The sequence below is a fragment of the Oncorhynchus mykiss genome, chromosome 13 (assembly GCF_057628025.1).
Source record: "Oncorhynchus mykiss isolate SJ-2025 chromosome 13, ASM5762802v1, whole genome shotgun sequence".
In the NCBI taxonomy this organism is placed as follows: Eukaryota; Metazoa; Chordata; class Actinopteri; order Salmoniformes; family Salmonidae; genus Oncorhynchus; species Oncorhynchus mykiss.
The window spans coordinates 70,693,722-70,706,002 of NC_143034.1; the positions used below are offsets into that span (position 1 = coordinate 70,693,722).

The 12,281-nt window shown below is 55.8% G+C and overlaps 1 protein-coding gene across 6 annotated transcripts in view; it reads left to right on the forward strand.

Moving 5' to 3' along the window:
• cyth1a (cytohesin 1a) overlaps positions 1-12,281 on the forward strand; it is a 132,343-nt gene that overhangs the window by 78,035 nt on the left and 42,027 nt on the right. For all 6 annotated transcript variants that reach the window (XR_016486080.1, XR_016486081.1, XM_090197392.1 and 3 more), the window contains exon 2: positions 11,781-11,863. Coding sequence is in view for 3 of the 6 variants with exons in the window: in XM_090197392.1 (XP_090053518.1) it covers positions 11,781-11,863 (83 nt within the window). In the remaining 3 variants the exon portion in view is untranslated. The remainder of the gene's footprint in view (positions 1-11,780; positions 11,864-12,281) is intronic.

The following is a 12,281-nucleotide window of genomic DNA, read 5'->3' on the forward strand; positions in this document are numbered from 1 at the left end:
CCAAAGGCTCGTATTTCTGTGTGTTATTATGTTATAATTAAGTCTATGATTTGATAGAGCAGTCTGAGCGATGGTAGGCAGCAGCAGGCTCATAAGCATTCATTCAAACAGCACTTTCGTGCGTTTTGCCAGCAGCTCTGCTGTTTATGACTTCAAGCCTATCAACTCCCGAGATTAGGCTGGTGTAACGATGTGATGTGATGGCTAGCTAGTTAGCGGGGTGCGCGCTAATAGGGTTTCAAACGTCACTTGCTCTGAGACTTAGGAGTAGTTATTCCCCTTGCTCTGCATGGGTAACGCTGCTTCGAGGGTGGCTGTTGTCGATGTGTTCCTGGTTCGAGCCCAGTAAGGGGCGAGGAGAGGGCCGGAAGCTATACTGTTACACTGGCAATACTGAAGTTCCTATAAGAACATCCAATAGTCAAAGGTATATGAAATACAAATGGTATAGAGGGAAATATTCCTATAATTCCTATAATAACTACAACCTAAAACTTCTTACCTGGGAATATTGAAGACTTCTGTTAAAAGGAACCACCAGCTTTCATATGTTCTCATGTTCTGAGCAAGGAACTGAAACGTTAGATTTCTAACATGGCACATATTGCAGTTTTACTTTCTTGTCCATCACTGTGTTTTTGCATTATTTTAACCAAATTGAACATGTTTCATTATCTACTTGAGGCTAAATTGATTTGATGTATTATATGAAGTTAAAATAAGTGTTCATTCAGTAGTGTTGTAATTGTCATTATTACAAATACATTTTAAAAATCGGCCGATTAATCGGTAGCGGCTTTTTTTTGTCCTCCAATAATCGGTATCGGCGTTGAAAAATGATAATTGGTCGACCTCTAGTGTGTACAGTATGTAGGGCCAGGTATCAAATACATTCTTCGTCTCAAGGACATTCTGACTGCCTGCAGAAAGAAATAAAAGGCCATTCACTATTTATTTATCTGTGTGTCTAACAGACATGGTCAATGTCTTAGCCTTGACAGGTGGCAGGCGGGCAGGTAGGTAGGCAGGCAGGCAGGCAGGCAGGTAGGCAGGCAGGTAGGCAGGCAGGCAGGCAGGTAGACAGGCAGACAGGCAGGCAGGCAGGCAGGTAGGTAGGCAGGCAGGCAGGCAGACAGGCATGCAGGCAGGCAGGCAGGCAGATAGGCAGGCAGACAGGCAGACAGACAGACAGGCAGGCAGACAGACAGGCAGACAGACAGGTAGGCAGGCAGGCAGACAGGCAGGTTGGCAGGCAGACAGACAGACAGGCAGGCGGGCAGGCAGACAGACAGGCAGGCAGGCAAAACAGGTGGTTGTCATGGATACTTTGAGCATTTTGGAGGGTATCTATGCGGCCGGTTTCCGGCGTTCCCGTTGAAAGGTGGACGAGGCTGAGGAAGAACCCTGGGTCATGTTCATTAGACACCAAACCCAATAGAAACTAACTGAAACAGGGAGGAACTACCTGGATTTGTCCAATCAGAAACCCTTGTCATTCTTTATGACCCCTGTAGTCTATTATCCCTGTTTAAAATGACCAGACATTCTAGTTTTGGATTCAAAGTGTTCTTCTCATCAAGCTATTGGGTTTGACAGTTATTTTCAATATTTAAATGATGCATTTTAATTTTGCCCTCTAATTTCTGTGTTTGTTTTCAGGTGAAATTTCAGATAAATTCAGCATTTTTCAGATCACATCTATTTAACTTTTACATGAGTATTTTCTCAGCCTTGAGTGAAGCCCCTGTGGTAGGTGTCATGAATTATGAGGGGGGGGGGGCACGTTTGGTGTGGACATTTGTGCATGCACGCGCATACGTGTGTGTGTGTGTGTGTGTGTGTGTGTGTGTGTTGTGTCTCAAAAATACATAACTTGTTCTTTCTGGCTGAGCTCTTTCCCCATAGATCCTTGTGTTGGATTTGTATCCATAAATACACACTGGTCTCCATCCCTCCCCGTTCCTGGGCTTGTTAGTCTTCTAGTGAGCCCCACCGGGGTCAACCACAGCCCATGATCTTTGACCTATGAACCTCCAGCTTATGATCTCCTGGGTGTTGAGGGAGGAGAGGGGTCACCAGCAGGTTCACACCCCCATAGAGAGGCCGTGGGTACAGGAACCACCTTTCTTATCGCCTGTGTTTTAACAGGAAGTTGATCCATTGGGTTTGAGAGACTCAGACATGGGTCGTTGATTGTTGAGGAAAGTGTCTTGTTGTCTAAACATGTATGAAATGATTTGTTGTGTTGTGAATGGTGTCACCTTTGGTTAGTGCTGTATAGGAATGGCTCTCTCCTTTACTTTCAATGGCCCTGACACACACACACACACACACACAGACACACACACACACACACACACACACACACACACACACACACACACACACACACACACACACACACACACACACACACATACACACACAGAGCACCCCAATCATTCAGGGCAGCTTGCTCCTCCCTCAGTCCTTGGCCCGGGGGAAGCTAAAAATGACCGTACAGGCAGTGACAGGGCTTTGAGATATGCCACGCTACTGCTGTCCTGGTACTGCTGTCCTGCTACTGCTGTCCTGGTACTGCTGTCCTGGTACTGCTGTCCTGGCACTGCTGTCCTGGTACTGCTGTCCTGACACTGCTGTCCTGGCACTGCTGTCCTGACACTGCTGTCCTGGCACTGCTGTCCTGGTACTGCTGTCCTGATACTGCTGTCCTGGTACTGCTGTCCTGACACTGCTGTCCTGGTACTGCTGTCCTGCTACTGCTGTCCTGCTACTGCTGTCCTGGTACTGCTGTCCTGCTACTGCTGTCCTGGTACTGCTGTCCTGGTACTGCTGTCCTGACACTGCTGTCCTGCTACTGCTGTCCTGATACTGCTGTCCTGGTACTGCTGTCCTGACACTGCTGTCCTGCTACTGCTGTCCTGGTACTGCTGTCCTGCTACTGCTGTCCTGACACTGCTGTCCTGGTACTGCTGTCCTGGTACTGCTGTCCTGACACTGCTGTCCTGCTACTGCTGTCCTGATACTGCTGTCCTGCTACTGCTGTCCTGGTACTGCTGTCCTGGTACTGCTGTCCTGACACTGCTGTCCTGCTACTGCTGTCCTGATACTGCTGTCCTGGTACTGCTGTCCTGGTACTGCTGTCCTGCTACTGCTGTCCTGGCACTACTGTCCTGGTACTGCTGTCCTGCTACTGCTGTCCTGACACTGCTGTCCTGGCACTGCTGTCCTGCTACTGCTGTCCTGGCACTCCTGTCCTGGTACTGCTGTCCTGGCACTGCTGTCCTGGCACTGCTGTCCTGGTACTGCTGTCCTGCTACTGCTGTCCTGACACTGCTGTCCTGTCACTGCTGTCCTGGCACTGCTGTCCTGGCACTGCTGTCCTGGCACTGCTGTCCTGGTACTGCTGTCCTGACACTGCTGTCCTGACACTGCTTTCCTGGCACTGCTGTCCTGACACTGCTGTCCTGCTACTGCTGTCCTGGCACTGCTGTCCTGGCACTGCTGTCCTGCTACTGCTGTCCTGCTACTGCTGTCCTGGCACTGCTGTCCTGGCACTGCTGTCCTGGCACTGCTGTCCTGGTACTGCTGTCCTGGTACTGCTGTCCTGGCACTGCTGGCCTGACACTGCTGTCCTGGCACTGCTGTCCTGCTACTGCTGTCCTGGCACTGCTGTCCTGGTACTGCTGTCCTGGCACTGCTGTCCTGGCACTGCTGTCCTGGTACTGCTGTCCTGCTACTGCTGTCCTGACACTGCTGTCCTGTCACTGCTGTCCTGGCACTGCTGTCCTGGCACTGCTGTCCTGGCACTGCTGTCCTGGTACTGCTGTCCTGACACTGCTGTCCTGACACTGCTGTCCTGACACTGCTTTCCTGGCACTGCTGTCCTGACACTGCTGTCCTGCTACTGCTGTCCTGGCACTGCTGTCCTGGCACTGCTGTCCTGCTACTGCTGTCCTGCTACTGCTGTCCTGGCACTGCTGTCCTGGCACTGCTGTCCTGGCACTGCTGTCCTGACACTGCTGTCCTGACACTGCTGTCCTGACACTGCTGTCCTGACACTGCTGTCCTGGCACTGCTGTCCTGACACTGCTGTCCTGTCACTGCTGTCCTGGCACTGCTGTCCTGACACTGCTGTCCTGACACTGCTGTCCTGGCACTGCTGTCCTGGCACTGCTGTCCTGACACTGCTGTCCTGTCACTGCTGTCCTGACACTGCTGTCCTGACACTGCTGTCCTGTCACTGCTGTCCTGACACTGCTGTCCTGGTACTGCTGTCCTGGTACTGCTGGCCTGGCATTGCTGTCCTGGTACTGCTGTCCTGACGCTGCTGTCCTGGCGCTGCTGTCCTGGCACTGCTGTCCTGACACTCCTGTCCTGACACTGCTGTCCTGTCACTGCTGTCCTGACACTGCTGTCCTGCTACTGCTGTCCTGCTACTGCTGTCCTGGTACTGCTGTCCTGCTACTGCTGTCCTGGTACTGCTGTCCTGGTACTGCTGTCCTGACACTGCTGTCCTGCTACTGCTGTCCTGATACTGCTGTCCTGGTACTGCTGTCCTGACACTGCTGTCCTGCTACTGCTGTCCTGGTACTGCTGTCCTGCTACTGCTGTCCTGACACTGCTGTCCTGGTACTGCTGTCCTGGTACTGCTGTCCTGACACTGCTGTCCTGCTACTGCTGTCCTGATACTGCTGTCCTGCTACTGCTGTCCTGGTACTGCTGTCCTGGTACTGCTGTCCTGACACTGCTGTCCTGCTACTGCTGTCCTGATACTGCTGTCCTGGTACTGCTGTCCTGACACTGCTGTCCTGCTACTGCTGTCCTGGTACTGCTGTCCTGACACTGCTGTCCTGCTACTGCTGTCCTGATACTGCTGTCCTGGTACTGCTGTCCTGACACTGCTGTCCTGCTACTGCTGTCCTGGTACTGCTGTCCTGACACTGCTGTCCTGGCACTGCTGTCCTGATACTGCTGTCCTGCTACTGCTGTCCTGCTACTGCTGTCCTGGCACTGCTGTCCTGGCGCTGCTGTCCTGCTACTGCTGTCCTGGTACTGCTGTCCTGCTACTGCTGTCCTGGCACTGCTGTCCTGGCACTGCTGTCCTGGCACTGCTGTCCTGGCACTGCTGTCCTGGCACTGCTGTCCTGGTACTGCTGTCCTGCTACTGCTGTCCTGGCACTGCTGTCCTGGCACTGCTGTCCTGGCACTGCTGTCCTGACGCTGCTGTCCTGGTACTGCTGGCCTGGCACTGCTGTCCTGGTACTGTTGTCCTGCTACTGCTGTCCTGGCACTGCTGTCCTGGCACTGCTGTCCTGGTACTGCTGTCCTGGTACTGCTGGCCTGGCACTGCTGTCCTGGTACTGCTGTCCTGCTACTGCTGTCCTGGTACTGCTGTCCTGACACTGCTGTCCTGACACTGCTGTCCTGGCACTGCTGTCCTGCTACTGCTGTCCTGGCACTGCTGTCCTGCTACTGCTGTCCTGGTACTGCTGTCCTGACACTGCTGTCCTGGCACTGCTGTCCTGATACTGCTGTCCTGCTACTGCTGTCCTGCTACTGCTGTCCTGGCACTGCTGTCCTGGCGCTGCTGTCCTGCTACTGCTGTCCTGGTACTGCTGTCCTGCTACTGCTGTCCTGGCACTGCTGTCCTGGCACTGCTGTCCTGGCACTGCTGTCCTGGCACTGCTGTCCTGGCACTGCTGTCCTGGTACTGCTGTCCTGCTACTGCTGTCCTGGCACTGCTGTCCTGGCACTGCTGTCCTGGCACTGCTGTCCTGACGCTGCTGTCCTGGTACTGCTGGCCTGGCACTGCTGTCCTGGTACTGTTGTCCTGCTACTGCTGTCCTGGCACTGCTGTCCTGGCACTGCTGTCCTGGTACTGCTGTCCTGGTACTGCTGGCCTGGCACTGCTGTCCTGGTACTGCTGTCCTGCTACTGCTGTCCTGGCACTGCTGTCCTGACACTGCTGTCCTGACACTGCTGTCCTGGCACTGCTGTCCTGCTACTGCTGTCCTGGCACTGCTGTCCTGACACTGCTGTCCTGGCACTGCTGTCCTGCTACTGCTGTCCTGGCACTGCTGTCCTGGCACTGCTGTCCTGGCACTGCTGTCCTGGCACTGCTGTCCTGACACTGCTGTCCTGCTACTGCTGTCCTGGTACTGCTGTCCTGACACTGCTGTCCTGCTACTGCTGTCCTGATACTGCTGTCCTGGTACTGCTGTCCTGACACTGCTGTCCTGCTACTGCTGTCCTGGTACTGCTGTCCTGACACTGCTGTCCTGACACTGCTGTCCTGCTACTGCTGTCCTGGTACTGCTGTCCTGATACTGCTGTCCTGGTACTGCTGTCCTGACACTGCTGTCCTGCTACTGCTGTCCTGGTACTGCTGTCCTGCTACTGCTGTCCTGACACTGCTGTCCTGGTACTGCTGTCCTGGTACTGCTGTCCTGACACTGCTGTCCTGCTACTGCTGTCCTGATACTGCTGTCCTGCTACTGCTGTCCTGGTACTGCTGTCCTGGTACTGCTGTCCTGACACTGCTGTCCTGCTACTGCTGTCCTGATACTGCTGTCCTGGTACTGCTGTCCTGACACTGCTGTCCTGCTACTGCTGTCCTGGTACTGCTGTCCTGACACTGCTGTCCTGCTACTGCTGTCCTGATACTGCTGTCCTGGTACTGCTGTCCTGACACTGCTGTCCTGCTACTGCTGTCCTGGTACTGCTGTCCTGACACTGCTGTCCTGGCACTGCTGTCCTGATACTGCTGTCCTGCTACTGCTGTCCTGCTACTGCTGTCCTGGCACTGCTGTCCTGGCGCTGCTGTCCTGCTACTGCTGTCCTGGTACTGCTGTCCTGCTACTGCTGTCCTGGCACTGCTGTCCTGGCACTGCTGTCCTGGCACTGCTGTCCTGGCACTGCTGTCCTGGCACTGCTGTCCTGGTACTGCTGTCCTGCTACTGCTGTCCTGGCACTGCTGTCCTGGCACTGCTGTCCTGGCACTGCTGTCCTGACGCTGCTGTCCTGGTACTGCTGGCCTGGCACTGCTGTCCTGGTACTGTTGTCCTGCTACTGCTGTCCTGGCACTGCTGTCCTGGCACTGCTGTCCTGGTACTGCTGTCCTGGTACTGCTGGCCTGGCACTGCTGTCCTGGTACTGCTGTCTTGCTACTGCTGTCCTGGTACTGCTGTCCTGACACTGCTGTCCTGACACTGCTGTCCTGGCACTGCTGTCCTGCTACTGCTGTCCTGGCACTGCTGTCCTGCTACTGCTGTCCTGGTACTGCTGTCCTGACACTGCTGTCCTGGCACTGCTGTCCTGATACTGCTGTCCTGCTACTGCTGTCCTGCTACTGCTGTCCTGGCACTGCTGTCCTGGCGCTGCTGTCCTGCTACTGCTGTCCTGGTACTGCTGTCCTGCTACTGCTGTCCTGGCACTGCTGTCCTGGCACTGCTGTCCTGGCACTGCTGTCCTGGCACTGCTGTCCTGGCACTGCTGTCCTGGTACTGCTGTCCTGCTACTGCTGTCCTGGCACTGCTGTCCTGGCACTGCTGTCCTGGCACTGCTGTCCTGACGCTGCTGTCCTGGTACTGCTGGCCTGGCACTGCTGTCCTGGTACTGTTGTCCTGCTACTGCTGTCCTGGCACTGCTGTCCTGGCACTGCTGTCCTGGTACTGCTGTCCTGGTACTGCTGGCCTGGCACTGCTGTCCTGGTACTGCTGTCCTGCTACTGCTGTCCTGGCACTGCTGTCCTGACACTGCTGTCCTGACACTGCTGTCCTGGCACTGCTGTCCTGCTACTGCTGTCCTGGCACTGCTGTCCTGACACTGCTGTCCTGGCACTGCTGTCCTGCTACTGCTGTCCTGGCACTGCTGTCCTGGTACTGCTGCCCTGGTACTGCTGTCCTGACACTGCTGTCCTGCTACTGCTGTCCTGGTACTGCTGTCCTGACACTGCTGTCCTGCTACTGCTGTCCTGGTACTGCTGTCCTGACACTGCTGTCCTGCTACTGCTGTCCTGATACTGCTGTCCTGGTACTGCTGTCCTGACACTGCTGTCCTGCTACTGCTGTCCTGGTACTGCTGTCCTGGCACTGCTGTCCTGGCACTGCTGTCCTGGCACTGCTGTCCTGACGCTGCTGTCCTGGTACTGCTGGCCTGGCACTGCTGTCCTGGTACTGCTGTCCTGCTACTGCTGTCCTGGCACTGCTGTCCTGGCACTGCTGTCCTGGTACTGCTGTCCTGCTACTGCTGTCCTGCTACTGCTGTCCTGGCACTGCTGTCCTGGCACTGCTGTCCTGGCACTGCTGTCCTGGCACTGCTGTCCTGGCACTGCTGTCCTGGCACTGCTGTCCTGGTACTGCTGTCCTGGTACTGCTGTCCTGGCACTGCTGTCCTGGCACTGCTGTCCTGGCACTGCTGTCCTGACGCTGCTGTCCTGGTACTGCTGGCCTGGCACTGCTGTCCTGGTACTGCTGTCCTGCTACTGCTGTCCTGGCACTGCTGTCCTGGCACTGCTGTCCTGGTACTGCTGTCCTGGTACTGCTGGCCTGGCACTGCTGTCCTGGTACTGCTGTCCTGCTACTGCTGTCCTGGCACTGCTGTCCTGACACTGCTGTCCTGGCACTGCTGTCCTGCTACTGCTGTCCTGGCACTGCTGTCCTGGTACTGCTGTCCTGCTACTGCTGTCCTGGTACTGCTGTCCTTCTACTGCTGTCCTGGCACTACTGTCCTGGTACTGCTGTCCTGCTACTGCTGTCCTGACACTGCTGTCCTGGCACTGCTGTCCTGCTACTGCTGTCCTGGCACTCCTGTCCTGGTACTGCTGTCCTGGCACTGCTGTCCTGGCACTGCTGTCCTGGTACTGCTGTCCTGCTACTGCTGTCCTGACACTGCTGTCCTGTCACTGCTGTCCTGGCACTGCTGTCCTGGCACTGCTGTCCTGGCACTGCTGTCCTGGTACTGCTGTCCTGACACTGCTGTCCTGACACTGCTTTCCTGGCACTGCTGTCCTGACACTGCTGTCCTGCTACTGCTGTCCTGGCACTGCTGTCCTGGCACTGCTGTCCTGCTACTGCTGTCCTGCTACTGCTGTCCTGGCACTGCTGTCCTGGCACTGCTGTCCTGGCACTGCTGTCCTGGTACTGCTGTCCTGGTACTGCTGTCCTGGCACTGCTGGCCTGACACTGCTGTCCTGGCACTGCTGTCCTGCTACTGCTGTCCTGGCACTGCTGTCCTGGTACTGCTGTCCTGGCACTGCTGTCCTGGCACTGCTGTCCTGGTACTGCTGTCCTGCTACTGCTGTCCTGACACTGCTGTCCTGTCACTGCTGTCCTGGCACTGCTGTCCTGGCACTGCTGTCCTGGCACTGCTGTCCTGGTACTGCTGTCCTGACACTGCTGTCCTGACACTGCTGTCCTGACACTGCTTTCCTGGCACTGCTGTCCTGACACTGCTGTCCTGCTACTGCTGTCCTGGCACTGCTGTCCTGGCACTGCTGTCCTGCTACTGCTGTCCTGCTACTGCTGTCCTGGCACTGCTGTCCTGGCACTGCTGTCCTGACACTGCTGTCCTGACACTGCTGTCCTGACACTGCTGTCCTGACACTGCTGTCCTGGCACTGCTGTCCTGACACTGCTGTCCTGTCACTGCTGTCCTGGCACTGCTGTCCTGACACTGCTGTCCTGACACTGCTGTCCTGGCACTGCTGTCCTGGCACTGCTGTCCTGACACTGCTGTCCTGTCACTGCTGTCCTGACACTGCTGTCCTGACACTGCTGTCCTGTCACTGCTGTCCTGACACTGCTGTCCTGGTACTGCTGTCCTGGTACTGCTGGCCTGGCATTGCTGTCCTGGTACTGCTGTCCTGACGCTGCTGTCCTGGCGCTGCTGTCCTGGCACTGCTGTCCTGACACTCCTGTCCTGACACTGCTGTCCTGTCACTGCTGTCCTGACACTGCTGTCCTGACACTGCTGTCCTGGTACTGCTGTCCTGACACTGCTGTCCTGACACTGCTGTCCTGACACTGCTGTCCTGGTACTGCTGTCCTGGCACTGCTGTCCTGGCACTGCTGTCCTGGCACTGCTGTCCTGGCACTGCTGTCCTGGCACTGCTGTCCTGGCACTGCTGTCCTGGTACTGCTGTCCTGGTACTGCTGTCCTGACACTGCTGTCCTGACACTGCTGTCCTGGTACTGCTGTCCTGACACTGCTGTCCTGACACTGCTGTCCTGACACTGCTGTCCTGACACTGCTGTCCTGGTACTGCTGTCCTGACACTGCTGTCCTGGTACTGCTGTCCTGACACTGCTGTCCTGACACTGCTGTCCTGGTACTGCTGTCCTGACACTGCTGTCCTGGTACTGCTGTCCTGACACTGCTGTCCTGGTACTGCTGTCCTGACACTGCTGTCCTGGTACTGCTGTCCTGACACTGCTGTCCTGACACTGCTGTCCTGGTACTGCTGTCCTGACACTGCTGTCCTGACACTGCTGTCCTGACGCTGCTGTCCTGGCGCTGCTGTCCTGGCACTGCTGTCCTGACACTGCTGTCCTGACACTGCTGTCCTGTCACTGCTGTCATGACACTGCTGTCCTGGTACTGCTGTCCTGACACTGCTGTCCTGACACTGCTGTCCTGACACTGCTGTCCTGGTACTGCTGTCCTGGTACTGCTGTCCTGACACTGCTGTCCTGACACTGCTGTCCTGGCACTGCTGTCCTGACACTGCTGTCCTGACACTGCTGTCCTGGTACTGCTGTCCTGACACTGCTGTCCTGACACTGCTGTCCTGACACTGCTGTCCTGGTACTGCTGTCCTGGTACTGCTGTCCTGGTACTGCTGTCCTGGCACTGCTGTCCTGGCACTGCTGTCCTGACACTGCTGTCCTGACACTGCTGTCCTGACACTGCTGTCCTGACACTGCTGTCCTGGGCTTGTATTTCACTTCGACTGAGCTGGTACACACATACCAGAGGATATGATCCCCCAGAGTGCAGTATAGAGCATGTCTAGTGTGAACTGGAGGAACCACAGACCATTACAGAACCTTCATCCTGTTTGTTGCCCTTTGTGGTGTTGGTGGTGGATGTGATGTCACACATGAGGCGGAGCTGTTAGTCCTGAACTAGGGCATCATGTCCTGGCAGGTGGAGTTATCTGTGTGAAGGGGGTAGGGTTGTTCTGGCTTGTTGCAGTGTTTCCTGGTGTTGTTGTAGTGTGTCCTTTACAACCCACTTGTAAATGAATCTGGGGAAATGCTGTCTTATTGCTTCACTGTGATGTGCTGTGGACTTGACTGTTCTTGGAGTGTTTGTAAACATGGGCAGTAGGCTTCCGGCAGGCTGCCCTGTACTGCTGGGAAATGTCAAGTCTTTCTCTTGGACTGTTCTCCCCCTGACTACCTTCTAATGTAGGCTAAGGCTCGGCTGTGCAGGAAGCCTTATCTTCTCCTTAGCTTTCAGTGTTTTTGTCGGTTATCGATTTGTCTTACTTCCAAAACAGACCTCTCACCCTCTCCTCTAGTTAGTTCCTTCTCTCTCTGTCTCTCTTTCTCCTCGTTTTTTCTCTCTGTCACTCTCTTCCTCTCTTTCTCCTCATTCTTTCTCTCTAGGCTCCCAGACCCTACTCAGAGCCTTCAATCTCTTTTTGCTAGGTTTGTCTCATTCCCCTGCCTCAGGGAACAGGTAGGCTACAGTGAGAACGATAGGGCCCAGGAAGGTGTGTTCTGTGAGTATTTTGGGATAACCCAAACCTAACCTCTCTCTCTGTGTCCCCACAGTGCCAGATGACCTCACCCCTGAGGAGCAGCATGAGCTGGAAAACATCCGCAGACGCAAGCAAGAGCTGCTGGAAGACATTCAGGTACAGTGTGTGTGGGGAGGGGGAGAGGTGTGTGTGGAGGAGGAGAGGTGTGTGTGGAGGAGGAGGAGAGGTGTGTGGAGGAGGAGGAGAGGTGTGTGTGGAGGAGGAGAGGTGTGTGTGGAGGAGGAGAGGTGTGTGTGGAGGAGGAGAGGTGTGTGTGGAGGAGGAGGAGAGGTGTGTGTGGAGGGGGAGAGGTGTGTGTGGAGGAGGAGAGGTGTGTGTGGAGGAGGAGAGGTGTGTGTGGAGGAGGAGAGGTGTGTGTGGAGGGGGAGAGGTGTGTGTGGAGGAGGAGAGGTGTGTGTGGAGGAGGAGAGGTGTGTGTGGAGGAGGAGAGGTGTGTGTGGGGAGGAGGAGAGGTGTGTGTGGGGAGGAGGAGAGGTGTGTGTGGAGGAGGAGAGGTGTGTGTGGAGGAGGAGAG